At 55.1% G+C, this 27,975-nt stretch overlaps 1 protein-coding gene across 2 annotated transcripts in view; it reads right to left on the bottom strand.

Annotated features, from left to right (window-relative positions):
• The window catches only part of STX18 (syntaxin 18), a 97,567-nt gene that overhangs the window by 11,544 nt on the left and 58,048 nt on the right, over positions 1–27,975 (bottom strand). For both annotated transcript variants that reach the window (XM_054581927.1, XM_054581928.1), the window contains exons 2-7: positions 23,496–23,563; positions 17,115–17,230; positions 15,344–15,421; positions 15,116–15,182; positions 2,697–2,812; positions 231–319 (exon numbers count right to left, since the gene is read on the bottom strand). In XM_054581927.1, the coding sequence (XP_054437902.1) occupies positions 231–319; positions 2,697–2,812; positions 15,116–15,182; positions 15,344–15,421; positions 17,115–17,230; positions 23,496–23,563 (534 nt within the window). The remainder of the gene's footprint in view (positions 1–230; positions 320–2,696; positions 2,813–15,115; positions 15,183–15,343; positions 15,422–17,114; positions 17,231–23,495; positions 23,564–27,975) is intronic.

Genomic DNA, 27,975 nt, shown 5'->3' with positions numbered 1-27,975 from the left:
CTAATGTTACTAAATTATTCCAGCGCAATTTCTTCTTTAATTATGTTACTGTAAATTTAAAATAAATGAAAAGCATACTGAGAATTAGAAAACCTAGTGGACAAATTGTATCTAAAATAGTTGTTTGTAATTTTTAAAACTCAGTATAAAAATCAGGATGACCTCCCACTCAATGAACATTCTTACCAGAACTGGTTAGAAATGAACGGTTAGGCAGACACTAGCCTTACCATTTGTATTTCTTCTGGGGATAATTCATCTTCGCCTTTGCTATCTCCCCAGGTTCCCAACTCGGGCTGTGGCTCCATCGGAATCTTTTCTGTTAAAAAAAAAATATTAAAAATAAATAGAAGGCAAAATGTTCATTGTAGACCAGGCAGAGACATGAAGAGCACAGGAAGGAAGAGAACCTTGCCGCCAGCCCCTCGGCCGGGACTCAGGCACGGCAGCGTGGCTCTCCTCCGGCGTTCAGGCCTGTGAGCTGGCACACGCGTGCGTGTGCGTGCATGGCTGGCTGTGGGTGGGTGCGTGTCTGGCTGGTGTGTGCATACATGTGCTCGCGTCGGGGGTGGTCTGAGGGGGCTGTGCCAAGTGTCAGTGCGGCACTCACTCCAGCCCCAGCTGTAAACGTTCTTCCCGCCTGGTCTTCCCAGGTGTTTTATGTCAACACGCACCCCTCCCTCTAGTTTTTGAAGAATGCAAAATGTCTGGGCATTTTCATTGTAAAAAAATCACGTAAAGAACACAGGAACAAACTGCCCCTAATCCTATTCCTCTCCCAGAAGTAACCTGCCACGCGTGGACATAGCCTCAGGGACTTTAAGCACGCACACACACAGACTGTTCTAAAACGTGCTTTCCACGACCTAACATGTATCTTGGAGGTCACCCTGTGCAGGTCCACAGAGATCTATGCCATTCTTTTCAATCGCTGCACAACGTTCCGCGGGAGGACCTGCTGCCCTTTAAGCAACCACAACTCTGCCGAGAGCCGGCGGCTGTCTTGTTTGCGCTGGAATCATGGTGCCGGGCCGCGCTGTGCACGTGTTGGCAGGCTCCAGCGCAGATGCCTGGCGGGCACCGCTGGCTGGACATCTTAATGCCAGGACTGTCTGGTTGTGATCCCAGAGCCACGGGTGCTCCGCGAAGCGCACGGAGCACAGCCCCCCGGGAAGGCCTGTGCCGCCTGCCAGGGCTGCGTTGGGGAGCCCTGCGTGGTTCGCGGGGGTGGGTGTGGGCGGGGCCGGGGAGCACTCCTCCTCGGGGGAGGCGGCGACGGGTCTGCTTTGAAAGCGGACTGTGTCTGGCGCCTCAGCGGCGCCTCTGGGCTGGCCAGTGGGCTGTGAAGCACCCAAAGGCAGGCACTGCTGCGCTTTCTTCCTCAGTCTCAGTGAATTTCCCAAAGCTGGTCCTAGCACCTGGGGATGGACAAAGTCCAGAGTTTTTGTTCTGAGACCGATAAGGGAAAGGAACACAACGATAACACCAATTAGAGAGAGCAGATCGGTCAGACCCTGGCGCAGGGCACGCTTATCTGGGTTCCATCGTCACCAAAAACACTCCATGTCACCTGTGACTTTGTCAAGTGTTTTAAAATAGCTGTATGGCTGTTTTAGCCAGAACTGTTATCATGTTTATAGGACATATTTACATATAATTTTATATACTATACACACAAGTAAAATATCCATGCAATTTATATACAACAGACGTATTCGCAGAAGACAGGCTGGAAGCATCTCTGGAAGCGGACGCGGAGTCTTCTGAGACGACTGTCCGCCGGGGGAGTGTCGGTACTCATCCAACCCCGCCCCCAGAGCCCCTGCCCCCGAACTAACTTCATGATGGCAGCCATGCCAAGCTCTTGCTTTTGCAGTTTTTAAGGACACAAAACGAGGAACACAAACATCGTTGGCCCCTGAAGCGAGTGGACCTCAGCTCTGAGCAGGAGCAGCAGGGGCTCGCTAAGGAACTGGTGCTCTGATGGGCTCGCCCTCCCCCCCCCGCCCCGTGGGGCCACGCGGCACCTGTGCGAGGATCAGCCAGTGCTCCCCGCGCAAGCCCCTGCCCGGACCCCAGCACGGCAACACCCGCAGACACTCCGCAGGCCCTGGCCTGGCACCCAGGGCCCTCCGTGCAGCCTGGCCGCACCCGCCCTTCCGGCCTCGGTGCCCGCCCTCCGCCCCTTGTGTGCTTCAGCCACAGCACCTTCTCTGCTGACTGTACCCACAGCTCGTGCCACGCCTCCTGGCTGCTGAGCGGTGCCCATGTGTTCCCTCTGCCCTAGGACATGGGGTGGCTCCAGGAAACTGGGGACAGGGAGGCGGTGCCTGCCCTTCCTGAGACCGACACGTGAGAATCCTTGAACGGAGATCTCTGACGTTTCCTGCCAAGCCTCCGCCCCTCCCCGCCCCCCCCGCCCCTCCCCCGCAACGGTGCTTGGCAACACCAGGCCCTTTTTTTCCTGGGCTCTGCCAGGTCCCAGGTGACGGGGAGGGGGGTCCTCCTACCCTGTCCCAGCAGCAGCCATTCAGATCCATGGTGACAGAAGAGAGGCTGCTACTAAGTTTCTTTTGTGTCCGGTGACTAATCACCACACTGTGTGTGGAATCGTGTGCCTTCTCTGTCTGCTTTGTGTTTCTGCTAACAGGTCATGAGGAAGAGATGCAAGGCAAGATTTTGATTTTAATTCACACCTGGATAGTCTTCAGTGGCAGGTTTTTCTTCAGAGTCTTTTGAAGGATCTTCTGAAACTTTCTCAGAGGACATGGATTCTCTGGTCTTTGGATTTGCTTCTGGTTCCAGCTTGGATCTAAAAATAATCAGCAATCATATAATTTACTTAAGCGCCAGAATTCCATTTTGACAACAGAGGGAGTCCCCGTGACCCCGGCATGCTTGTTCTGTGCCCCTACCGAGAGCAGAGCTACCGCTTCTGGGCCCAGTGACCGTCCCGACGCGCCTCTAGCGGGACACTTGTGACCAGCTCCTGGTGCCGCGGCCTGCAGGGTGAGGGCTGCGCATCCCTGGCCATGGCGCAGGGGACTGCGGCCAGCGTGTGCCGAAGGAAGGGACGCAGGAGCCCACCCCACACGCTGACACCGCACAGACTCAGCCCGCGGGCGGCGCAGGCCGCATCTCCCGCGTTCAACAGATCCACGCGGCCAGCTGTTTCTCACCAACAGAGTGTTGCTGAACACACACACATGCCCTTTACATACCACATGGATTAGCAATGTCTTAAAGTGGTTTATATATAAAAGTTCAAGACTTTAAATATCCCCTGGATGGAACCAACTTGTCTCAGGAATCGCACGCGGCGATGCCTCCAGGTCCCCCCACAGCTAAGTCACAGCTGGGCTCCCTGCACCTGCGCAGAGAGGTCTTCTCCGCCTCCGCCCGCGCGTCTGTCTCGTAGCACCTGCCTGTCCTCCTCCGCACGGCCACCGTGGCCTGGAACAACCCTGTTCCCTGCTCACTTGCTGCTTGTCTCTCGCCTCACTACAGCACATGCTTGGGGCAGGGCCCTGGGCTCTGTAAGTCCTGCTGGTGGGTGCCTCGACCCTAGCTGAGTGCCTGGCATTCAGCGAGTAACGACTGTTTGTTGAATGAATGGACGTGTTGTAACTTCCAGTAAAAGGCAGTGAGAGAGGAAAAACTTGGGTTAGGAACCACCGGGCCCTGTAATGGCTTCACTGGAAGCTCTTAAAAGATACAAAAAAAACAGTGTACCAGACAAGAAAATACATTGTATTCTAAAAGAGGAAAAAAGAAATATCATAAAGATGTTAGCACTTCTTACATTCTAAATGTAATGTGATCCCATCCTGCAGTAGAAAGCAATTAGGAAATTCATTTGGAAACACGCAAGAATGGTCAAAAAACTGTAAACGAATACTGACCTCTAGTTAATGACTTGCACATTTAAGTATTGAAGGGGAAACGTACTCATACTTGCGCAACTAAATTTATAGGACAGGCAGGTGAAAGAGCAACGATGGTACAATGTAAATGATAACACTTGGGTAGTCGGTATATGAGTATCCACTGACTTGGCTGTATGTTTAAAATTGTTTAGAAAATGTGATGGTGATGGGGGGGGGTGGTGTTAAAAAATAGCCAGGAACGCCCTAAAAAAGAGTGTAATATTAGGGCACAAAAAGATTGATGGACTAATGAAACAGAAGAGAACATTCCAGAAGACTTGGTGTTATATATTTGTATAGGATGACTGGGGCCAGGACAAACAGGCGGTTCCAGGGGAAAAGGACAGCAAGGTCTCCTTCCTTCTGCCGTGTGCCAAGCTGAACGCCAAGCACATCAGAGCCACAGCCATGAAGAGCGAGCCGTGCAGGTGCGGCCTTCGCGGACTCGTTCTGGCTTTCCCCTTCCCGCTTCTTTGATGATGGAAAACCCAGCTTCCAGTATCCTCCCAGGAACAGCTACTACTCCGAGAGTTGTTGCAAAGACTACATAAAATGGTAGGCCAAAGAAAGAAGCGTGTAAAGTATAAGGACTTCACAAATAATCAGAGTGTAGAAATTCCTGGGGGCTTCACAGGTAGGTGTCCTGTAGGCAAGATCTTGAAAGAGGAGCAAGATTTCACCAGACAGACAGGGCAGGAGTGCACTGTACGCAGGGGGAACCCGGGAGTGAAACCTCTGGGTCAGAGGACGGCCATTAACTTTGGAGAACTATTTGGCTGTTTACACAGAATTATTTCATACTCCCACCAGCCATGGACGAGAGTTCCAGCTGCTCCACATCCTCCCCAACGTGTCGCCAGATTACAGGAGCTGGGCAGGGGGAATAAAATTTTTATTTTAACCACTCCACCACGTGTGGGATGGCATGCTGTGCTTTCTAACGTTGATTTTGCTGTGAACTGGTCACACAGAAGGGCACAGGGAACCCTTCCTCCGGGCAGCGGCACACAGTTGCCGACCCGACGCCCCTTCGCCTCTGCGCGCCTCAGCGTTTCCTCAGCACCTGAGCGTTCTCCGGTGCGCGGCCGGGACACAAGCATCGCAGCCAGGAAGTCCACTCCCAGCAGCTCTCCCCTGCCTTCCCTACACCCCGTTCTATTTCGGCCAGTCATCTCAATAATGTCCTTTAAAACAAAAGGGCCCAGCCCAGATTCATGCTGCGCCTGTCGCTGCTCTTGGTCTCCTTCGGCTTGAACAGCTCTTCAGTCTCTGGTGTCCCAGGACCTTGGCACTTGGCGATGTGCCAGTCACCCAGCGAAGCACCCTCAGTGTGAGTCCGTCTGGCCTTCCCTTGCGGTCAGACTCAGGTTCTGCGTCTCTGGCATGGGAAAGGGGGGCTCTCTCCGCCCTCTTCCCCTCGCCTCCAACCAGGCTACGCCGAGCTCACTGGGACCGCCTGATGAGGGCGGTGCCCACCCAGGCCGCTCCGTCCTGCTTTGTAATCAATAAGGACGGGGGAGGGGACTCTTTGATGCTATGTAATTATCAATTTCAAACTTTCAATTTGTTCACTTATTTATTTCTAGCCAGTTGGATGCATGGTTGTCCAGTTTTATTCAGTGGGTTATAATCTGCTACGACCATTGACTTTGAAGCTCCAATTGTCTCCAGTTCGGCCAGTAGAAGCCCCTTCAAAACGGCTTATCACATGTTCCCATCATTCTCTGGGAACTTCCTTGCTTTCTGGTACAAAATGTTCCAGGCTCATTTTATACTCACCCTGCCCCGGAATCAGCCATTTCTCCAAGGGGCTCTAGTTCCTGGAAGCTGAAACTGGTACTTAGAAGCCAAGATCTGAGTGCTGTGTGTGCTTGACACTGGGGTGTCACGGGTTCCAGGCCCTCTGGACAGTGCCAGAAAACATACGTACGCACCTGCACACCTGTACCTGCACACACACTTACAACCACATTTACATCTACGGAAACTGCCAGCCGTGAGTTCACACCACTATCTTCCACTCCAATCCAACATCACAGGTTTGTTCTGGATTCTTCCCTTTCACTTCTCCAGCAGTGAGAAAACTGGCTTCCATGACCCTTACACAGTGTTTACTATTTGACCCATCCCTCTGTGTGTAGCCAACCCGCCATCTCCACCGCCAGCCCTCCCCCTGGGGACCCCCCTCTCCGCGCTGGGGCTCCGCGGTCTGCACGGAATCGGACCGGCTGGGGGAAACTCGCGCCCCGTCACTGCACGCACCCTGCCTCTCTCCAGGGCTGCACACTGATTGGTCCCAAAAGAGATGGGCTTCACTGACTTTTTAAAAAATTACATTTTATTGATGATGCTATTACACTTGTCGTGGTTTTTCCCCCTTTGCCCCCCTCCACCCAGCATCCCCCACTCCCCTCAGGCCATCCCCCCACCATCGTCATGTCCATGGGTCATGCATGTAAGTCCTTTGGCTACTCCATTTCCCATACACACTTTACGTCCCTGTGGCTACTCTGTAACTACCTATTTGTATTTCTTAATCCCCTCACCTCTTCGCCCGCTCCCCCCTGCCCGGCCCCTGTCATCTGGCGACCATCAAAACACTCCATATCCATGATACTGTCCCTGTTCTTCTTGTTTGCTTGGTTTGTTTTTTAGATTAAACTGTTGATAGATAAGTATTTTTCGATTTTATTGTTCATAGTTTTGATCTTCTTTTTCTTAATAAGTCCCTTTAACATATCGTGTAATGATGGTTTGGTGATGATGAACTCCTTTAGTTTTTTCTTGTCTGGGAAGCTCTTTATCTGCCCTTCAATTCTAAATGACAGCTTTGCTGGGTAGAGCAATCTTGGCTGTAGGTCCCTGCTTTTTATGACTTGAATATTTCTTGCCAATCCCTTGGCCTGCAAGGTTATTTCTGAGAAATCAGTGGACAGCTTTATGGGAACTCCCCAGTTGGAAACTAACTGCTTTTCTCTTGTTGCTTTTAAGATCCTCTCTTTATCTTTAACCTTTGGCATTTTAATTATGTGTCTTGGCGTGGGCCTCTTTACATCCATCTTGTTTGGGACTCTCTATGCTTCCTGGACTTGCATGTCTACTTCCATTACCAAATTAGGGAAGTTTTCTTCCATTATTTTTTCAAATAGATTTCCAATTTCTTATTCTTTCTCTTCTTCTGGTGTCCCTATGGTGCAAACGTTGGACCTTTTGAAGTTTTCCAAGAGGTTGCTTATACTCCCGTTTTTCTTTGGATTCTTTTTTCTTCTTGTTTTGATTGGGTTTTTGTTTTTTTGCTTCCTTATTTTCTAAATCATTGACTTGATTCTCAGCTTCATCCACTCTACTGTTGTTTCCCTGTAAATTGTTCTTTATTTCAATTAGTGTATCCTTCATTTCTGACTGGATCTTTTTTATGCTGCTGAGATTCTCCCTAAGTTCCTTGAGTATCCTTGTAACCAGTGTTTTGAACTCTGCATCTGATAGGTTGGCTACCTCCATTTTGCTTAATTCTTCTTTTGGGGCTCTGTTCTTTTATTTGAGCCATTTTTCTTTGTCTCCTCAATTTACCAGCCTCCCTGTGTTTGTTTCTGTGTATTAGATAGGGCTGCTTTGACTCCATGTCTTGGTAGTGTGCCTATTATCTAGGTGTCCTGTGGGGTCCAGTGGCACAGCTGCCCCTATTACCCAAGCTGGGTACCTGAGGTGCACCCTTTGTGTGGGCTCAGTACACCCTCTTCTTGTAGTTGAGCCTTGGTTGCTGTTAGCAGATCAATGGGAAGGATTTACCCAGGCCAGTCAGCTGCAAGGACTGGCTGTGACCACTGACCTCCAACCCCTGTCCTCTGCGGAGGACCAGCTGTGTGGGGGCGGGGTGGTGGTGCTCTGACATGGTCTGTAGCTGTTCCCTGGGTGCACTGGCCACGGAGTTTCCTGGGTGGTGCAGGCCAAGGTCAGCCTCCACCTGCATTTGCTCCGGGCCACCCTGCCTGAGCTGTAAAGCAATCTAAGATGGCTGCTACTTTGGCTGGGCTTGGAGATTTCCAGGTGAAGCCAAGCTGTGACGCTAACCTGGCTGCTGCTAATGCGGGGCCTGGGGCTCACTGAGGCCAGCTGTTGCTTGTTTGAGAAGATTTAGGAAGTTGTGAAGCATGAACCAAGACCAGCCGTTCATATGGAAAAGCAGCTTGGGTGGGCCCATGAATGGAGTGGGATGGAGTCTCTGGGGGTCTCCAAGGCATGTCAGTGTCAGCCAGGCTGATGGCATCTCAGGTATGGCACCAGCCTGCTGGCTCTGAGGCTCTGTAGGGGGAGGGCTCAGAAAAGGAACAATGGCCTCCGCTCGCCCCGATGCCAGACGCGTCAGCCTCTCCCTGTGCGCCACTGGTGCCCTTCACGCTGCCGCGCCAGCACTGGAGCTCAGAGGGAGCGAGTCCGAGAAGGTGAGTCTGTGTGCGGGTTCTTTAGGCGGAACTGCTCTTAAGAGGGGGGCTCCAGTGGCCTTCTCCACCGACTCAATCCCTGCTGGTTTTTGCAGCCAGAAGTTGTGGGGACGTACCTTCCTGGCCCTGGAATGCTGGGCTGGGAGGCCTGGTGCGAGGCTGGGACTCCGCGCTCCCGAGCTGTCCCTCCTGGATTTTTATCTACCATACGTGGGCGTGGGACCAGCCCTTTCCACATCTGCACCCCTCCTACCGGTCTGGATGGATGTGGTTTCTTTAATTTCATCGTTGTCAGACTTCCAGTCAACTTGATTTCTGATGGTTCTGAGTGACAGTTGTTTTATATGTTAGTGGTAACTTTCATGTGGTTGTGCAAAGAGGCGAGTCATGTCTGCCTACGCGGCCATCTTGACTGGAAATCTCCCTTAATTGACTTTTAAATAAAGGGCTCCTTGAACAGCTGCCACCTCTTGTGTCCAGGGTGGCTAACGTGCTGGTTTTCCACTTAAAATGAACAGAAGTCCGCAATGCGGCAGACTGAAGCAAAGTTCAGTGCCTTTTTATTTTTAAGTGATAAAAACAGATCTAATTATACACAGAATGTCTACTGAAATCCCTCAGAGAAATTACAAATTATCTAGTTGAATGGAATTTGAAAAAAAGCCGTTTTTATAAAGTTGTCAGAAAGACCAGTTTCTGCCCCATGATTTATTTAAATTAATTTCTCTAACTGGAAGAGCATTTCATAACTGCAATCAACAGAGTTTGCACCTGGCCAACATCTGTTTCCAGATCCCTTATTTGAAAAACTTTGGGATTTTAGGTAAAATGGTAGAAGAACAAAAGGAAGTAGAAAAGAGGGTAAGGCCCAGATTTTTCAGTTTTGAAATGAGAAAACATGTGAGAGAAGTTCTTTGCAAGCCTTAAATAAAGCCCTATACAAATATTAGAGAGAAGTATTCACATCCCAGGTCCCACACTTCTTTTATGCCCGCCCAGAGGCTCCAGGTAGAACGAAGACCTAGCTGACATGTGGCATGATGGCACAACCATTTCGAAAGTGGCTTTCACACCAAAGTACCTGCTCAGGCACAGGGACCATGCATTCCCATGGAGCAGGGACAGTCTCACGCTACTGTGACTGAGCCACCTGCACCGCCTGCCACTCACTCGCTGCACAGGCGTTGATTACTTATTAGGAGCTTTCAGGCCAGCGCCGCTCACAGCACGGTGCGTGAGCCGGAGCCAGGCCAAGGAGCTGTCCGCTCCCGGTCCGCCACGCGATGTGTACAGAAACGAAGAGTGGGCATTTAGAAACGTGTCCAGCAACGGGACATGGGCAGTTAACCAGTGGACCTGTGTCCGGAACAGGGAAAAGATCGGTCCAGGCGGCATCACACTACTGCAGCGGGTCGCCTACCGCATAAGCTGGGGACGTGTCCTGTGCACCGGAACACACTTCAGTCCCCGAGGGCTGCAAACAAGCAGCAGGAGCGGCCCGTCACCTCAGGCGGCCTGCCCCAAGCCAGGGGTCGCCGTGCTTCTGCTGTGAACAGGCAGACGGCACGTGCTTTAGGCTTTGTAAACCACATGTGATCTCTACATCGTATTCTTTTTTTGTTGTTATTGTTTAAAAAACTTTAAAAATATAAAAACCATGCTTAGCTTGAGGGCTGTACAAAAACAGGCAGAGCGCTAGCGGTGGCTCATGGGCCACAGTAAGGCCCTGCCGTGGGCAGTGAAAACACAAAACCCAGGGCGAGGAGCAGGGGAGGGCGGTAAGAGGGCACACGCTTCCAGCTGGAAGATGACCGAGTTCTAAGGACCTAACGTAAAACATGGGGAGTGCAGCTGCTAGCGCTGTGTTCCAGAACTGAAATTCGCTAAGAGAATGGAACTCACATATTCTCAGCACAATATTTTTAGGAAAGATAAGTATGTGAGGGAACGGCTGCGTTAACTAGCATGATGGGCGAGCACCCCTCCAGGGGGTACATGCACCCGACCCCCGTGATGCGCCCTGTAAGTAGCCTGCAATTTGGATGTTGATGACACCTCCGTGAAGCTAAAATGACAAAAAGAGTCAGGGCCGTGAGCATGGCCTCATTTCTCGCTGTTCATCTCAGTCATCACCGCCACCCCCGCCATGGATGACATGTAGCGACTGAACTCTTACCCTCCCGGACCCTGGGCTGGGGGGGGGGGGGGCGCCCTCCCGGCCCTGCGGTGGGCAGGCGGGCTGCGCCGTCGATGGGGGCACGGGGCCAACCCTTCCAGGACCACGCAAGGGCGGCGAGAGCGCCCGCTGTAGGAGCGCCACGGGTTTTTTAAAGGAGGAAAATGGAACACAGCCAAATTTTGGTCTTTCGTACTGACTAGGGGAGCCATCCATACCTCGAGGCCACACAGCTGGCCATGGGATCAGGCTGTACTTTCTGGAGCGGGTCTGCCAAGCGCCCCCAGAGTGGAGGGCCCCACAGCGAGCAGCGTGCCCTGGGAGGAAGGTGCAGCCAGGCGCTGCAAGGCCTGGGAGAAAGAGCGCTGCGCCCTCGCCCTCGCCTTGCTGGGCCACAGGGACCGGACGCAGCGCGGCGCTGCCTCAGAACACAGGAGAGTCTCCCTGCTGCCACCCTGTGGAGTCCACAGCAGGACGCGCTAATGTCTGGTCATTAATTCAAGCCACGCTGACCAAGTGGGAAGGTGTCTAGTCTCCCCGTCTGCTGCTTCACAGCCTTCCCGATGTTCGGGGAAACCATCGTCTCTCAGACGAGTGTGTTCCATCCTTCTCACTCTCTTGAGACAGAGGACTCGCCCGAAGCTCCCACCCTGAGGACGTCACTGTGGCAGTGAAAGCGGTGTGCTGAGCGGGGCCCTGAAGACCCACGCGCTCGAGCGCGGCTGGCCCTGGGCGCTCGGCATCAGAGGCCCCGCGCCCGCTGCGACAGAGGCGGCCGTGCGGGGAGAAAGGCCCGCCCTTCCGTCTGGGTCTGCCCCTGGGCCTCTGCCTAAGGTGTTCCGCCTTCACGAGGAGAGTCCTCCGAAGTAGGACAGGAGATCAGGTTAACTCTGGTTCCTAGATTGCGACCTCAGACTTTTTCCCCCAAGAAAAAGAAAGCCAGCAATACGAACCCCATTACTTTCTGGAGAGGAGAAATGTTTCTGATGAATTCAGATGGTTTTTAACTAGAATATATACCCAGGAGGGCATCTGATGGCTATTTCAACTTAGGTCACCGCCGGAACACCCGTGCTCTGAGGCGGTCCGGGAGACAAAGGGCCCGTTCCAAACCCTGCGGGACGGCAGGGCCGCCCGGGCCGCTGCGGCGCCCGGCACAGGCCCACGGCCTTCCCAGTGCGCAAGCTCCCACTGGGAAGGCCTGCGGGGCCAGCGACGGGGGCCTGCGCCCCATTCCTTCCTTCCTTCCTCCCTCCCTTCCAGATCCACGAGTGGAGCGCCTGCTCTGCGGCAGGCTCTCACCAAGGCACTGGGAGCACGGAGCTGGAAGACACAGTGGTCGCTGCCTTCAGAGGACTCCCTGTCATGTAGCAGGAGGAAGAACAGAGACGAGACCCCAACAACAGCACATCCCTCAGGCCCGGCTTCAGGCACTGCCCTTCTAAGAACGTACGGGATGGAAAAACGCACAAAGAGCAGCTGAGACTACTTCGTACTAAGAAGCAAAACATCTGCACCTAATGTGGAATGAGAACCCTGTAACGTGACGGATGAGTGTGGCCGTGCCCTTCTCTGAAAATAGACACCAGCATGGGACGCCTTTCTTCCTCTGCTGTGAAAAGCCTTCAACAACCTGACTGCTCCTTCACGAACAAATATCCTTCTCTTTCACCAGGAACATAGCAAATACGATAGTACAACAGCACCAGGGCCATACGCCGTGAGCACTTGGGTTTCTCAGATCTGAAAGAATGATTTCTAGCAACAATCATCACCAATCAAAACAAAACAACAACAAAACTAACCCACGAAACCAACGTGACAGCAGACAAACTCCACTTGCAGTCAGTGTCCTTCAGGAGAGGTGGCCCCGCCCCAGGCGGGCACCGCAAGGGGCTGAGGCGGAGCAAGGGCAGCTCTCTGAGAGTGCGCCGCCCCGACCATGACAACAACGTGCAGGGGCCCCCAGAGAAAGGAGCCCCGGACAGGGCCCCAGGGGCCGGCGACACCGCGCCCGGGGCTGGGAGGAGGCACGGGGTTTGTCTGCCAGATGCACGGGGGAGAGGGGCGGGGACTCCAAGTGTGGTGACGGGCATTCGGGGTAGAACATCAGCAAGGACGGCCGCACACGGGCTTCAGAGAACAAGGCCTCTTCAGAGCGCCACGTACTCGAGGATGGACACAGCGTAAGTCTAAGGGGACCAGCTTAAAAACAAGTCCAGTCGCTGCGGGCCTCGAACGCCAGGCTGTGGAGTTACACTTTGTGGGACGTGGAAGGAGAGGGGTGCTAACGCCGCACGCGTGTCTGGCAGATGCTCTCTGGAGCGAGGTGAGGTGAGGAGAGGACAGGGAGGGAGGGCGGACTATATTGCGAAGGGTCACACTGTTCTCTCGGGGTCTCGTGCTCACAGTAATTGGCACAGGGTGGCTCTCCGGCAGGAGCTGTACCTCGCGGTCTAAATGAGGACAATTCCCACCTGACCGGTTTTAATTTGTGAAAACCTCTGCTGAGGCCCGGGGCTGAGCAGGCAGCGGCAAAGCCTCTGCTTTGCTTGGGCTACTTGTTACGTCTCCAGCATTGGGTCCGCCTGGGACAAGGAAGCAGAGAGGCCTCTCTCCCTCGGGGGTGGGGTGGGGTGGGGGCGAGACCCAGCGGCCAATCATCTGGACAGTAAATCGCACACCATCAGAGGCCTGCCCTCTCCTTCCAGCCATCCCCGCGCCCTCCGCTGGCGCCGCCGCCGCCGGCGGCGGCCTGGCCTCCTCTCCAGCCGCTTCCCCTGGGGCCGTTCTTTCAGGCCCGCCGCCAGGCCTGCTGTTCGAGAATCTGCTCCGGTGGCCCCGAGGATCACATCTTGGTCCGGCTGTGCGGTGCTGGGCCAGCAACCCAGGCGGCCTGAGCTTCGATTTCCTTGGGAAACCCGTATTTTGCTGTGTATAATGTGCAGTTTTTGGCCAAAATTTTTGAGGCAAAAAATATGGATGTGCATAATACAGGGGTAGTACTAACTCGGTATCTATATAAATGTTTTAAATTCTTTTATTTATGTGTATGTGTTAAAAGCATAACTCTAGAAAGCAATAATGACATCTGTGGTAATAATGATATACTGCAAAATAATACCCTGGAATACAGTAATCGGTTTTATTTCTAAATATAAATAAATAAAAAATTGAATTAAAAAATTAAAATGAAAGATTTTTTTCCTGAAAGTCTGGGCCCAAAACGTGGGTATACATTATACACAGCAAAACATGCTAGTATTTATGAATAGAGTGGTTGTGAGGATTAAATGAGTGAACATACTGCCTGACACGTGGTAAGTGCTTAATAGATCACAGCCCACATTAACGTTCAGTAACTGCTCACACACGTGTTTTCACCTGTATCAACTCGCTTTGTTCTCACAACAAGATTGTTCCATTTCACACAGTGGGGAAACTAAGGCACAGAGCAGATAAGCGACCTTCCCCAAGTCACACAGCTTACGCGGGGCAGAGCCAGGATTTGAGCGTATCCGTCTCTGCTCTGCCCTCGGCGCCGGCCCCGCTCACCCTGACTGAGCCAGCTGACCTTCCCCTCTCCGAGCCGCCAGGCCGGCCCTGAGCTCCGCGGGCAGAGCTGGTATCGTGCTTCCTGCCTGTGCCCCCAGGGCCTCGCGCCGTCAGCGGCCCTGCCGACGCGTGACCGGGCTCCTCTCCTCACTCCCTCCCGCAGATGCCCCTGCTGGCGGGCACCTGCAGTTCCTGCTGTTTCACAGCGCAGGGAGCACGGTGAACACAGTGGCCTGCGGCTGCTCCCCTTAGAAAGGCCCGCCTGCGAGCTCAGCCCTTAGCTGGTGTCTGGGAGCCCGTGGTGCCCACCACCCCAGCTGATGAGAGTGGCCCACTGTGCTGGACTGGGGTGCGGACAGCGTCGCTTTCCTTCTGGGAGTCTGGCGTTTTGACGTTCACCCGGTAGAGGGTCCTGCCGGACCAGCCTCCAGTGAAATCCCCGAGCGGTGAGTCTCTAATGGGTGGGCGTGTGGTCCTGGGAGGGAGAAGGATGGGCGCGGATGCCGGGGAGGGCCTGGCAGGGGACACTGCCCGCGGTGCTCCGCCCTCCCCTCAGGAACACACTTTCAGAAACAGCAGGAGGGCCGTGGGGGTCAAAGAGGCCCTGGCAAAACAGCTAAAACCGCACCAGCCTCAAGGGTTACTAAGGCAACAAAATGGGAAAGGGCAGGAATTTTGGACCAAGAGCCTGGGGCCAAATCCCCTCCCTGCTATCGCTTGGTGGTGGGACCTTGGGGCGAGTTACCTAACTTCTGAGCTGCATCCCCCCATCTGTAAAATGAGGGTGATAACTGACCACCCAGGGCATGGCTGTGAGTGAACAAAGTCCAGCACGCGTCTGACACGTGCAGGTGCCCAGCGAGCATCGGCTACAGCGTCTGTGCGGAAGTTCCAGCACAGCACTAAGCCATCTACATTATTGCTGTCGTTGTTACTACCATTGTTACTATCATTATTAATATTATTGTTATTATCATTACAATTAATTAAGGAATCCCAACAGAGACGATACTTACAATCTTTTCTTGTCCACCACTCGTTTAACTCGGATGGCTCTTTGTTCTGAGTAAAGTTTACATACTCCTGTTGCAGGGAAAACACCAGAACACAGACCATTTAGAACTGCTTCTCAGGCAAAGGGATCATAAAATACGAGACACTACGGTACTCAGCCAGCAAAGCCAAGCCGCGCATCTCATCTAGCGTGCAGGGCCCCACTTGACTGTTAAGCTAAAAGGAAATACTTTTCAAGTAGTCCTCGATGAAGTCGACGACGGCGCCGCGGTGCTCCTTCACTTGCTGGGAATGGAGCTCCTTGCAGGCTGCAAGAGAAAAGACAACGCTCAGGTCTGCGCTCGCGGAGCTGAAGAGCCAGTCGTCGGCTTCCGCAGAACGGCTTCTGCTCACAGTGTTTTTAAAATACAACTATAAAACAAGTGTGGGGTCAAGTGATATTACATTTTTTAAAGAGTAAGTGTTATCAGGCTTTACAGGAGTAGAGGCTAAACCTGCAGAAAAACTACAATCATGGAATTTACATTTTTTTATAGCGCCTCTCTTCTTGAGAGCGACTGTATTAACAGCACCCAACGCTCCGGCCGACCTCCAAGTAACACGTTAAAATCACACTCGAGCCGTGTGCTCCTGCCGCCTGAGCGGTGCTGCTGCCCAGCCTGGAAGGCTCTGACCTCTCCCCTTGGCCACGCCCACACGGGTCCGGAAGGGTCGAGTCCAACCTCCCTCAACTCCCACCCACAAGGATGCCTTTCTTCTGCAATCTGTCACATCTTTTAAAAGTCTGCGCCATTTACTTTGGTGGGACAGCTCCCACTTACGGAGAGGCTGAGCGCCTACTATGTGCATGCAGGCACCTGCTAGTACAATACTTGACACATGTCACTGCTAGTAACCCAAACAATCAAAAGGCTATTATGATTATGCTTGCTTCACACAGGAGGAAACGAAGGTTCAGAGCCAGGCTGCAGGGCTTGGTACTTAATTCCTGGGCCTGTGAATGTCCGTGAGTATATTCTAGGTCCTGTCGGTCCGGACCCGTGAGGGCAGGGGCGTGGCTTGTGTTATTACTGTACTACGGGGCGCTTCACCTGCGGGCCAGGTCGGGGACTCGGCGGGCCCATGAGGCTGTGCTCTCAGCAGGCGCTCCAAGGAGCCCTTCCAGGGTTCTAATGAAGCTTCCCAAACGAAAGCCTGTGTCAGGACACAGCAGCACGCGGTCACTCTCAACCCTACACTGTCTAATGCATCCTGTACCTGCCTCAGCAAGTGAAAAGACCATCACGGAAGACAGGTGCCCTGGGCAGATGTCTCAGTGCCTCGGTCAGACTCCAACACCGGCCACAGTGAGAGGAAGCAGCCCCCCGAGGGTCAGCCACGGTCCCGAGGGGCTGGGCTGTAAGAGCTAAATTTTCACAGCAGCCCTAAGAGATGTACCTGGGACTGTCCCCACGTTGTAGGGGACAAGCCGAGGCCTAGTGACGGCAGGTGACTGGCCCGAGGCCACGCGGCCAGGACCCGGCGGAGCGGGGAGGCCCCAGAGCCTGCCTCTGGACCACGAGAGTCCGAGCGCGGAGTTCAGCTCACAGCACGACCAGAGAGCCTGCGCCGCCGCCTTTCACCCGACCCGTGCCCACACGGACCGAGTCAGTGCCTGCAGAGCACCGGCGCGCGCGCGTGCACGCACACGCACAAAGGCGCACACGCACAAAGGCGCGCACGTGTCTTCTCTGACCCTGGCCCCTCAGCCAATTTTTGGTTCTGCTTGGAGGGGTCTTTTCCACCTCCCTCTCGTCTCCCATGCCGTTAACTTGAATTATGGCCTTTTCATTACTTTTAGCAGCTTCGGTAAAAACACTGGTCAGGAGAAGAAGGATTTGAAAGCTTTGAAACCCGAGTGTCAACAGGCACGCAGGAGGGAGTCCGAGCTGGCTGTGCCTTCGGGACGCTAGGAACAGACGGGTGTCACGGCTGCCTGGCCGCGCCTCTCCGACACCTCACCTTGATTCCTTAGCTGCTGAATTGCTTCTGAGCAGGTCCTCATGAATGTCTGAGCGTCCTGGTCTATCTGATCTCGTTCTGAGTCCGTCATCCTCCCATGTTCAGACATGATATGGCTGAAAAAGAGACACAGGAGGGGCTGAGGGAAAACGGAAGGGCAGCGGTGGATGAGCACACCGCGCAGCCTGAGCAGGTGCGAAGGGCAGGAAAGCGTCCCCGCTGGAGGGACCCGGCCGAGCCTTGCAGGCTGCGGAGCGACTGGCCGGGCTGGGAGGGGCGAGGAGGGTCTGGACGGCGGGACCTGTGCTCCGATGGCTGTCAGGCAGAAGGGGCTCCTGCAGAGCCCAGGGTGGAGCAGCCGGAGCAGGAGGGTGAGGCGGGGCCCACGAGGCCACAGTGGGACCGCGGGCCTGGACTGAGGACCACGGGCAGCCAGGGCACGCTCTCACACGGCGCGGCGGCAGAAGCGGGCCCGCAGCAGGACGCGCCGGGCACTGCGTGGAGAGTGGGGTGGACGTGGCTTAGAGGCCCTCCAGGTGCGAGGGAAGCTGTTTCAGGCTGACATTCTTTGCCATGCTGACAAGCAGTCTGTAAAATTCACAATGAGCCTCCAGAACTCACTGTAAGAGAGCTTTTAGAAACGCAGTTCGCCTCCCCTGATGTTCAATTAAAATCCCTACAGTCAGTGGGCCAGTAAAGGTGCTCACTTCCTGTAATGAGCACATGAAGCTCCAAACACAAGTTTTATTACCTTGCTCATCTTCCTAAGTTTTGGGCAGGTGTGGTGATTTTATTATTTATGACATTATTTGCCTAATTAAGCACTCTGGACATTACAGCGGAAACTATGACCACCCAGTATCAAGCAGAAGAGAACTCACCCAACGCACAGACTCAAGCCATTCTTGACCATTGTCCCCTGAATCCAATCCAATCAGGGGTGTATCCTCATCGCCGCTGGCCTCCCTCCCCAAGGCCCCCTATGTGGGCGGGGCCCTCACCCAGCGCCTCATGCAGGTCGGTGTGGCTGGCTGCGGGAGGGCGGGGGCGCTGCGCGGTGAGCCCGCACCCCCTACGTCCCTCCCTCCCACCTCGCAGGTGCGACTCATTGGCCTGCTCTGCTCTGCTCTGCTGACACTTTCAGCTCTCCGAGCGTTCGGTGATGGACAGCTGATGGCTCAGTCCCCGGGCCTCTTCGCTATCTGCTCGGCTCCCCTGGTGCGTTCGTCTAGTCTCCTGGCTTTAAATACCAGCTGCAGGCTGGCAAGTCCCAATTTTACAGTTAGCCTGGACCTCTCCTTGAACTTGAGGCACATGTTTCTCACTGCCTGTTCACCAGCTCCGTTCAGATATTTAATCTGCGCTTCACATGTGCCCAGACGGAGCTCCTGCCTGCTTGCCTTCCTGGGCCCCGCTGCAGCCGCCCCACCTGTGCCGGAGGGCGCACCCTTCCCTCCGTGGCTCAGGCCCCGAGCCTGAGGTCGGCATCGCCGACTCCTCTCCTCCCTCAGCTCTCACCTAAGCCCCCAACAGATCTTGCTGGCTCTACCTTCAAAGCACTTCCAGAACCTGACCTCTTGGTAGCACATCCCCCGCCACCGCCCAGTCCACCCAACGGCCTCTCAACTGCCCTGTGACAGCAGCTTCCTACCTGCTGCCGCGCCCTCCTCCGGCTGCTGTCGCACCCGCGCCGGGCGACCGCCTGCGGTCCTTCCAGGGCCTTCCCCCGCGTGAAGGCCGAGCCCTGACAGGGCCCTGTGACTGGCTCCTGCTGGCTCTCGGAGCTCGTCTTCCAAGACCCCACCCCCTCTGCGACAGCCACACTCGCCGCAGTGCTGCCGCCTGGGCGCCTGGGCACACCCCCAGCTCAGGGCTGTACACCGGCAGGCTGTCCCCGTCCAGTGGAACGCTCTTTCCCCAGGCGGCAGCAGGACACCCACTGTCCCCCTCCTACCGAGGTCTTCCTCAGCCTCCTTCCCTAAAACTGTACCCTTCTTGCTACTTTCTACTCCCGTCCCTTGTCCGCCCCCCAGAAGCAGTTGCCCTGCTCTAGCATTCTCTACATTTTCCTTCTTGTTCATTTTCCCTGCAAAATTTGAGCTCCACAAAAGCAAGGACTTTTGCCTGTTTGCCCACTGCTGTATCCCTGCCATCAAGAGCACTGCTAGCATTTATCAGGCTGATAAATAAGCCAATAATCAAACACTTTTTGAATGATCCAACTCAACGCAGGAGGCTGACCTGGAGAACAGGCGGGACGTTCAGCTACGGGTGTGCTCTGACACAGGTGGCTCCCGAACTGCGCCGACCCCACCCCGAGACTTGCAGGCCTCCCCCTTCTCGAGCCTTGCCTGGAAACCGTAAGGCACAACAGGGCAGGGGATACGTCCATCCTGATGCCAGGCCCCTCCCAAAGAGAAAAGGGAGGGCGGAGCAGGTGGCCCTTCTCAGGCCCCGCCATCCGCTGAGCCTCCCCCTGCGCCGAGGCCCCGACCCCTGCGCAGCCGGCTCCGGGGGACAGCAGGGGAGAAGAGCGCCCGGCCCCCGTGGAGTGGGCGGTCCTCCCCTCAGGAAGCCTTGAGGAGGAAGGGAGAGGTGCTTCCCGACCCCGACACCCCAGCACCTTGTTTTCTTAGCTGGTCTGGTCTCGCATGGTAACCCTGACCGGCTGTGTGGGCGGGGCAGGCATGCTCAGTCCCCCCACCCCGCCCCCGCCCCGTTGGATCGCTGTGTGGGGGCGGGGGCGGGCGAGCAGAAGGGCCGGGAACCTGCGCTGGTCCCGAATGGAAACCACTCCGTCAGATGAGGAGGCTGACAGGGCCAGGGGCAAATAAAAAAAAAGGTGCCCATAGATGACTAACTCCAAGAACATTAGAGGGACATCCTCCTCTGCTGTATTTTGCTGTGATGGAACCTCCGCTCTGTGAAATGGAAAAGGCCTAAGGGTTCACTTGAGAAAGCTGCTTACACAATGAAAAGGTGATGCTCCTTTAGGACACATTATGCTTTAACCTTTTAAATTGGAAATTAATGGTAGGTTATTCTATTAGTAACAACAACAGAAACCAAGAAAGTCCTCCCCACAAGTGGTAGTGTTCTGTTGCCAGGATGTTGCAGAAAAGGCACATCTACCGGAAGGGGAGAAACTGTTTTTCAATAAAATCATTCAGGAGACGCAGCCAGAGGCTACCTGGGTGGCATGCTGCTCCGCTCCAGTAAAACATCATTGTTAAGAAATGTTAAATGGGTCAATAAAGTCTGAGCTCTACATTATGGAAAAAAACCACAGCTTCCTAATTATGTCAAACTCACACAGCCTGACGGTCTGAAGGCAGTATTTCTAAATACACCCCTGCAGTCCCACCCTCACTGCCACGGGGCGCAGGCCGCAGTGGGCCAGTGCTGCCGCAGGCGGGGCGGACGAGGGAGGCTTCGCACACGCCAGGGCGTTGGGCAGGAGGACGTGCTGGGAGAGGAGAGGGGCGGCCTTTCCCTGAAGAGACTGTGGGCATTGAGGGCAACACTTCTTCCCTAGTCCCCGAGCTTCTGCCCAAACACCTCCCCTCGGGTGATGCCCAGCCTCCTCCCCCAGCCTCCCCTGTCTGTCCCCGGGAGGGGAGCGGCTTCCCTGACCGACAGCCTGGCAGACGACCTGGGTGCCAACGTGGTCCCGTCTGGCCACGGCTCCTTTCTCTCGCTCCTCGCTCTTTGGGACCGGCCTGCTGGGCAGCAGAGGTTCTGTCCTGCGCCTCTCTCCCATCGGCTCTAAGGGGACCCGCACCTGCCGTCTGCGCCCCAGGAGCTGGGACTGCTCAGGGGCAGTGGCGCCGACGGCCGACGGCCGAGCGAGCCCGTGCAGTTCAGGAGCCCTCCCTCACCAAGGCCAGCGCCCACAGACCTAGCACTGCCTGCTCCTGAGATTTTACCGGGCGGGGGAGGGGGGGCCGATAACACCTCCACCCCCATCACAGCGACCTGCCTCCTTATCCCACCTCTCTCTCCTGCTCTCCCTCCCACCTCTCTCTGGCAGGAAAGAGAGTTACTTTCTTTTTTAAATGACCACCCCAACTGCATCCTAATGGGTCAAAGGGCGTTCCAATTCAATCACCATCCCCTAAGGGACTTATTCTGCCAAGAACTCTCATATTTAACCCTCGTAAGAGCCTGGTCCACATTTTACCAGCAAACAAAGAAGCCCGAGGTCTTGGAGTGGGCTGCATGGCTGGCTCTCAGGTGTGACCCGCCCCAAAGTCCTTGCTCTTTAAGAGGGACCCAAGCAGGGCCAGGAATGGAACTCAGGGGACGTTGGCTGGCAATGACCGGCTGCGGCAGGGGAGGGGATGACAGATTGGGCAAGACTAGGAAAGCCTCAGGAGCTACAGCTCCACCTGACACTCCAGCCACACGGCCAGTAAATGGCAGCGTGGGCCTGGCCCCAGGGGCCCTGGCCCTCAGCCCCGGCGTTTGCTGCCCTCGATGCTGGCAGAGGGAAAGGCTTAAGGCCAGCGGCCCGCCTTGGCCTAAGCAAAGGCCCAGAGTGAGGCGGGCTGAGGCGGTCTGTGAACCCTGGCACCGTGTGGGCGCTGAGCTGTGCCGTTCGAGAGCCGCCTTGGTGACTGTTGCCACCAAAAGTCAGAGTAACGCCCTGACACAGCAGCCTCTCGATAAATCCGCTGTTTTCTTTTTGCACCGCCGTTCAACACCTATCGCCCTCTCTGGATCTCCCCACCAGCTGGCGAGCAATTACCACCCCAATTACTTCAGGCGGGGCTCCGCGAACGTGCTCTGCACGGGTCAGGCAGCGTGTGCGTGCCACTGTGGGCCCCATGGCCTGTTGCAGCCACTCAGCTCTGCTGCTGTCGTGCCGGAGCAGCCACCGAGATTCTCCAGCACAGGGACACAGTGCTGTTCCAGTGAGCTTTGTTAACTAACACTGAAATCTGAGTTTCATATAATTTTCATATGTGGTGAAGTATTATTATTTTCCCCAGCCACTTAAAAATGTAAAAACTGTCCTTGTTGCACCGGCCGTACGCACAGGCGGCAGGCGGGGCCTGGCCTGCGGCTGCAGCGTGCGGAGCCCGGCTTAGCCGAGGCCACTGGGCTGCACGGTCCATGAGGCGGGCGGCTCCAACCGAAGCGACGACGGTGAAGCCTCCGCCCAGCGGATGGCTCTTCAAGGCAAAGGGACACCCGCAATGCATCCCATGAAAGAGCTCACGGCCCACCTGCAAGCTGCGCTGTCGGGTGCCAAACGGGCTGGGGACGGGAGCTGACATCGGTGTGCGTGAGTTTTCCAAAATAACTGTAGCTCCCATGCTTATGCGCTATGAAATTAGTACCTGATGTACAAACGCACCTTTAGAAATAAAATTTACACTGCCATCTAGTGTTGACCAACGATTTGAACCAGGAACTAAAACATAAGGTCTTCTTGGTACTGTGTGTTAGGATGGTTTTGGGTACTATGCATTAGAGGAGTAATAATTTTAGTATATTTTTAAATTATACAAATGAAATACACTTAAGTGTATAAAGTTGCCTACTTGTTTCAGTAGACAAAGTGGCAGGGGTTATTTAAAATTCACCTGAGGTAATTTCCTCTGGTAAAGAGTATACAAAATAGTTTCATTTTGTGCACATTGACAAGGTTTTTAAAAAACACCCGAGGTTTCCTTCCTATTTTCCAGCTTCGTGAGAGGAGGGCCCTGACGTGCCGACCTCCTTGTCTCACGAAGGGAAGTCCTTCAGCTGTTCCTGATGACGCCACGTTGCAGGTCCAAATGCCCCTTCCCCATGAATCTACGTGACACACGACTGTGTCCCATGGTGCAGTCGGAGCCCAGGCAGAGCAGGAGACAGGAGGTCGGCGCTGCGGCGTGCCTCACTCGCCTCTGCCGCGCACGACGTGATGGAACATCCAGAGCTGCCGCCGCGTGGGAGCCTCGGAGCAGGGGACGTGGCCGCGGGGCTCTCGTGACTCTGAGACGGGCCTGGCCGAGCCCCCGCCCCGGCACGGGAGCCCCCATGCCCTGCGGGTGCCATCGACGAACTGATCTTTCCCGTTTCAACTCTGAGTTATTAAACGAAAGGTAGGACTGTAGGTATGGCCCTGCCCGGCGTGGCTCCGCTGGCTGGGCATCGTCCCAGTGAAAGGTCGCTGGTTCGATGCCCAGTCAGGGCACAGCCTGGGTTGTGGGTTCAGGCCCCAGCTGGGGTGCGTAAGAGAGGCAACCAGTCAGTGTTTCTCACATGGATGTTCCTCTCCCTCTCTTTCTCCCTCCCTTCCCCCTCTCTAAAAATAAATAGATAAAATATATTTTTTTAAACAATAAAGGTATGGAAAAGAAGCCAGCAAAGTCATGGTAAATATGTACGTACCTATAAGCATTAATATAATCTTTTCTGTGTTCCAGAAGAAAATCTCTCAGTTTGCCAATGTGCGAAATCTAAAATTAAAAGAAAAAAAGTTTATATAGATAGACGTTACAATCACATGCAATAAACTTTAAGTTAATAAAAGGATGGAATGCTGGGTATAGAAAGATTCTGAAACTATAAACTGGACAACTTTGGTTTTGGGCTCTCATACAACACTCACTTGTTGGGTGACTTCACCAAAGTCACCCACATCCCTGGGCCTTGGTCTTTTTTTAATGGTTCTTTCTCCCTATAATTGATGTGACCTATGATATTTTGGAGAAATGATCCCTAGGAACTGCAAGATCACATGAAACAATGCACATCTAGCATCGACAGAGCAGGCACCCAGTGAAGGCTAATTCCTTTGCGTGTGCCTTTATCTAGAACGTCACAGGCAGCAGGCGAGGGTCGAGGGGCGGGCGCGAGGGCTGAGCCTTCCCCTTCACAGGAAGGGCCGTGCAGGGCGGCAGGGCGGCCGGCCGGGGGCCACTGTTATCCTCGCACGGCAAGCCCCCATCGCCCCTACGGGTGAGCGAAAAGGACCCAGACATACCAAGGCATCTGTTTCTGGGGGCTGATTCCTAGCACCATAGAAACCTGCTCTAAAGCGCCTGCCCGTGTTGGCACTGAACATGGAGTTAGGAACGAAGAGACTGGACAGAGCAGGAAGAGGCGGGAAGAAAGCCAGGCTCAGGGCGGCAGGGACAGAGGGCCTCCTAAAGGAGGGAGCAGCTGGCTGGGCCGCAGCCTGCTCTGCCCTTCGACCTTGCCCGGCTGGCTCCCCGGTGCCTCCTGGCCCCATTCCTAGCATGTGGCGGCGTCGCCCGAAAGCGTCTGCTCGGCGCTCATGCCTTCCACGCAGGGTTTGCGCGGGCCAGCTGCGGCTCACTCTCTCCTTGCTTGGACCCGAAAGCGCTCCCGCACACCACCCGCCGGCCCCGTCACACCCGGCTCATCCTCGGCCTTAACTCCTGCGTGCTCCTCAGGGGGCCAGGAGCCACGCAGGAGGGTTCCACACGTGATGCGAGCCACGGGAGGGGTCTGCGAGTATTTGTGGAGTAAGCACATGTCTGAATACAGAAAGTCTCGCCACAAAAGAAACACTCAGCGGCTGTGGGGGGGGCGGTAGGGCGGTAGGGGTTCAGTTAAATTTCCTACAGAGTCTAGACCAATCATAAATGCAGTTCACAGGAGCGCCCTCAGGCCTTTTAAGAGCAGGAATCAAAGCAAAAGCTAAGGGTTGCCACAGCCCTCATTTATTTACCAGATAACGACGGCTGAGTCTGTCCCACATCCTGTCGGCCGGGGGCCTGCGCCCCCGCCCGCGCCCACGTCCGAGTGGCCCTGGGTGGGCCCGACCTCACGGCTCTGGGAGGAGGACCCCACAGGAGCCCCGGCTTGTCCCAGGGGGCGTGGCTGCCATGCCGGGCTGGGGCCTGCACCCCAGGCGGCCCGAGCCCACGCCCGGCACCGTCCCAGCCCACCGGCCACACCTGCCCCCTCACGCCCGTCCTGCTTTCCACCGAAACTGCAGCGTAGAACCTGACTTTTAAGTCTGTTGGGGAAAAAAATCTAAGAGATGTGCAAACACGGTGTTTACTGCAACACATACAAATTTGACCAAACTACTCCCTTATTTTAAAACTTTCGGTGGCTTCCATCCCCTTGCCTAACCCCTGCCCACGAGGGGCCAGGTAAACAACGTAAACGGGCGAAGCAAGGGAGGCGGCTGGGCACAGGCCCGGCGGTGCTGCTCTCTGGATTTACAGGACACCGCAGCCAGGCAGGCAGTTCTGCCGGCGGGTTTGCCAAAAGGCAGCCGGCGTGTAACATCTTGGCCTAACCAACGGGGTCCAGCTCAGACTCCGAACAGCACGCAAGGCCCCTGACAGTTCAGCTGCCAAAGCCCAGGTGGCCTCAGACCCCACCATGCCCCCCCAGACTGCGAGTCCCGGGCTTCCCCACACGCTCACCCACGTGGTTCCCCTTTCGCGGGGGTGCCCCGTCCAATTCTTCTCCACTGCAAAGGCCTCCTCCCTCCTGAGCCCCTTCACCTCCTACACCCACTCCCACACGTGCACCCGCATTAGCGCCTGCCCCTTCGTGGAGGTGTGACTAGGAACGGGCCGGCTTCCCCTCACAGACTGCCAGCTCCTAGAGGCCAAGGACCGTCTCTGTCCTCAGAGCGTGTCAGGCGCCCTTCCTGCTGCAGAGCAGGGCCCCGGGTGTCGCACCAGCAGTGGGCGCTGCACGACCCGAAGGAGCACCCCGACGAGGACAGGCCGGGAACGCCACCTCCTTCCCCAGAGGCGTCCGAGTCATGCCCCCGCGACCCGTGCGCACATGGTGTTACACGTGAAGGGGAATCGCGCGGCTGAGGCCATCAGGCTGCTCGTCAGCTGACCTCAGAGCAGGAGAGGACCCTGGGCTCGGCAGGTGGGCAGGCGGGTGGGCCCTCTGTCGCCACGAGGGTCCCTCCCTGTGGCGGAGGGAGCGTCCCAGTGGGGCCTGGGAGGAGGGCTGGGTCCCACACGGCTGCAGAGAGGGCACAGGAAGGGGCCTAGGCAGGGGCGGCCTCCCCGACGGGGCCAGGCCAGGGAGCGGGCTCTCCTCAGAGGCCCGCTGGAGAGAGCACAGCTCTGCCCGTGCCCTGCTTTCGACCTGGGATGCCTGCTTTGGACTTCCGGCCCACAGAGCTGTAAGATAATACATGCGTGTCATTTTAAGCCACCGAGTTAGTGGCAACGTTACAGCAGCAACCAGAAGCTGATACACCTTGTCTTCATCAGTTCCGGCTGCTGTAGCCACATATCAGAGGCTGGGTGGTGTGAACAGCTGACATTTGCTTCTCACAGCTTTTGAGGCTGGAAGCCCACGATCAAGGTGCTGGCAGATTTGGTGTCTGGTGAGGGCCCCCTCCCAGTCCGCAGCCTCTGCCTTCACGCTGAACCCTCACGTCACTTCCTGAAGGGCGCTAATCCTGTTTGCGGGATTCTGCCCTCACGCCCCAGTTGCCTCCTAAAGGGCCCACCCCCAAATCCCGTCACACTGGGGATCAGGGTTGTGGCATGTCAGTTCTGGGGGACACAGACATCCAGTCTATGGCACGCCTACTTAGGACCTTAATGTCCAAAACAGGGTTTTTAGGAGGCAACAAGTTTTCCATAAAGAAGTTTTAAAAGGTCCAAGGAAAGTCTTAGAAGGAATCTGATACATAGGCTATACCCAGCAGCTTCCCCCTCCCCGCCCCGCCCTCGCCTCAGCGAGTTCTAGTCTACTGGGGGGCAGGCACGGGGCGGGGGACGGGGGGCCGGTGCTGGGAAGGAGGGGGCACCTCCGGGCATCTGAAAAAACATCATCACAGGAGCTTTCACTTAAAGTACAACAAGTGTGATCCTAATTTCTTATGCTCTGTAATGGCAAATGTCTATAAAATCAATTTATTAAAATGGAGTTAAGGTTATTCAGGATTAAATGGAATTCTTGGCAAGTTAAGAGGTGTTAAGCAATTACTGCCTTAACAATATGATTAGTATAATAATTCAATGCTTAACGTGAGCACAATGCATAAAGCAATACTTCTAATGCCAAGAATGGAAAGAAATGTGAGCATTAAGATTTCTATAGGTATTTGACAGCCCTGAGATTTTATCGGCTTCCTAAATTAAACACACACAAAAATCTCCACCAGTCAATAATAAAAAAATTTCATCAGGCTTTGCCTTACCTACACAGGCAGCGTAAGCCCTCCAGCGCGTCCCAGGATCGGGTCCCTCCTCCCGCACGACGGACGGGGCCGCCGACTCGCGTGACCGCCACCATCTCTGTGGAAATTCGTGGCCAATCTCTGGCCTGTTCGCTGTTGTGCCTCGTCTTGTTTCTGAGACTAAACTGCCACAGGCAGCGCATTTCATGCAGTTCTGATGCGCGACGACGTCCGAGCCCGAGCCCGAGCAGGAGGGACGCGTGCTTTGGGCTTTGCATACTTCCCCCCGCAGGGCTATCGCTGCAGAAGTCCTTCCACGTCTGCTTCCACAGAGAATGCCTCTTACTCTTAAGAGGAGAAAGGCCATCATTCCAGCGTCAAGCGTGACAAAAAGTCGGAGCAAAATGAAAGTACACTTGCCTTATAAAGATCTAAAGCCATCGGCCGCTTCTTAGTCTCGTGATCATTGAAGGGCACGGGGAGTCAGGGTGGGAGAAGGGTCCTGGAGGAAGGAAGGGTCACTGGGAAAGGGTCTGGGGGCCGGACCAGTGTAAGTCAGGGCTAAAGCCAGGGAGTGCTCTGGGGGCCGAGCTGCGGGGCGCATGCCGCAGGCTGGGCAGGCGGTGGGTCCACCGCTCTCACGGCCCTGGGCCTCGGCGACTGCTCTCTTGCTGCCCGGGACAGCCTTCTTCTTTTACGCCAACCCCGTGCCACCCAAAGAAGCTCTGCACA

The sequence above is a fragment of the Pteronotus mesoamericanus genome, unplaced genomic scaffold (assembly GCF_021234165.1).
Source record: "Pteronotus mesoamericanus isolate MK-2021 breed Mesoamerican mustached bat unplaced genomic scaffold, CSHL_Meso_final contig_68, whole genome shotgun sequence".
In the NCBI taxonomy this organism is placed as follows: Eukaryota; Metazoa; Chordata; class Mammalia; order Chiroptera; family Mormoopidae; genus Pteronotus; species Pteronotus mesoamericanus.
This window is presented reverse-complemented; position numbering and strand designations above follow the sequence as displayed.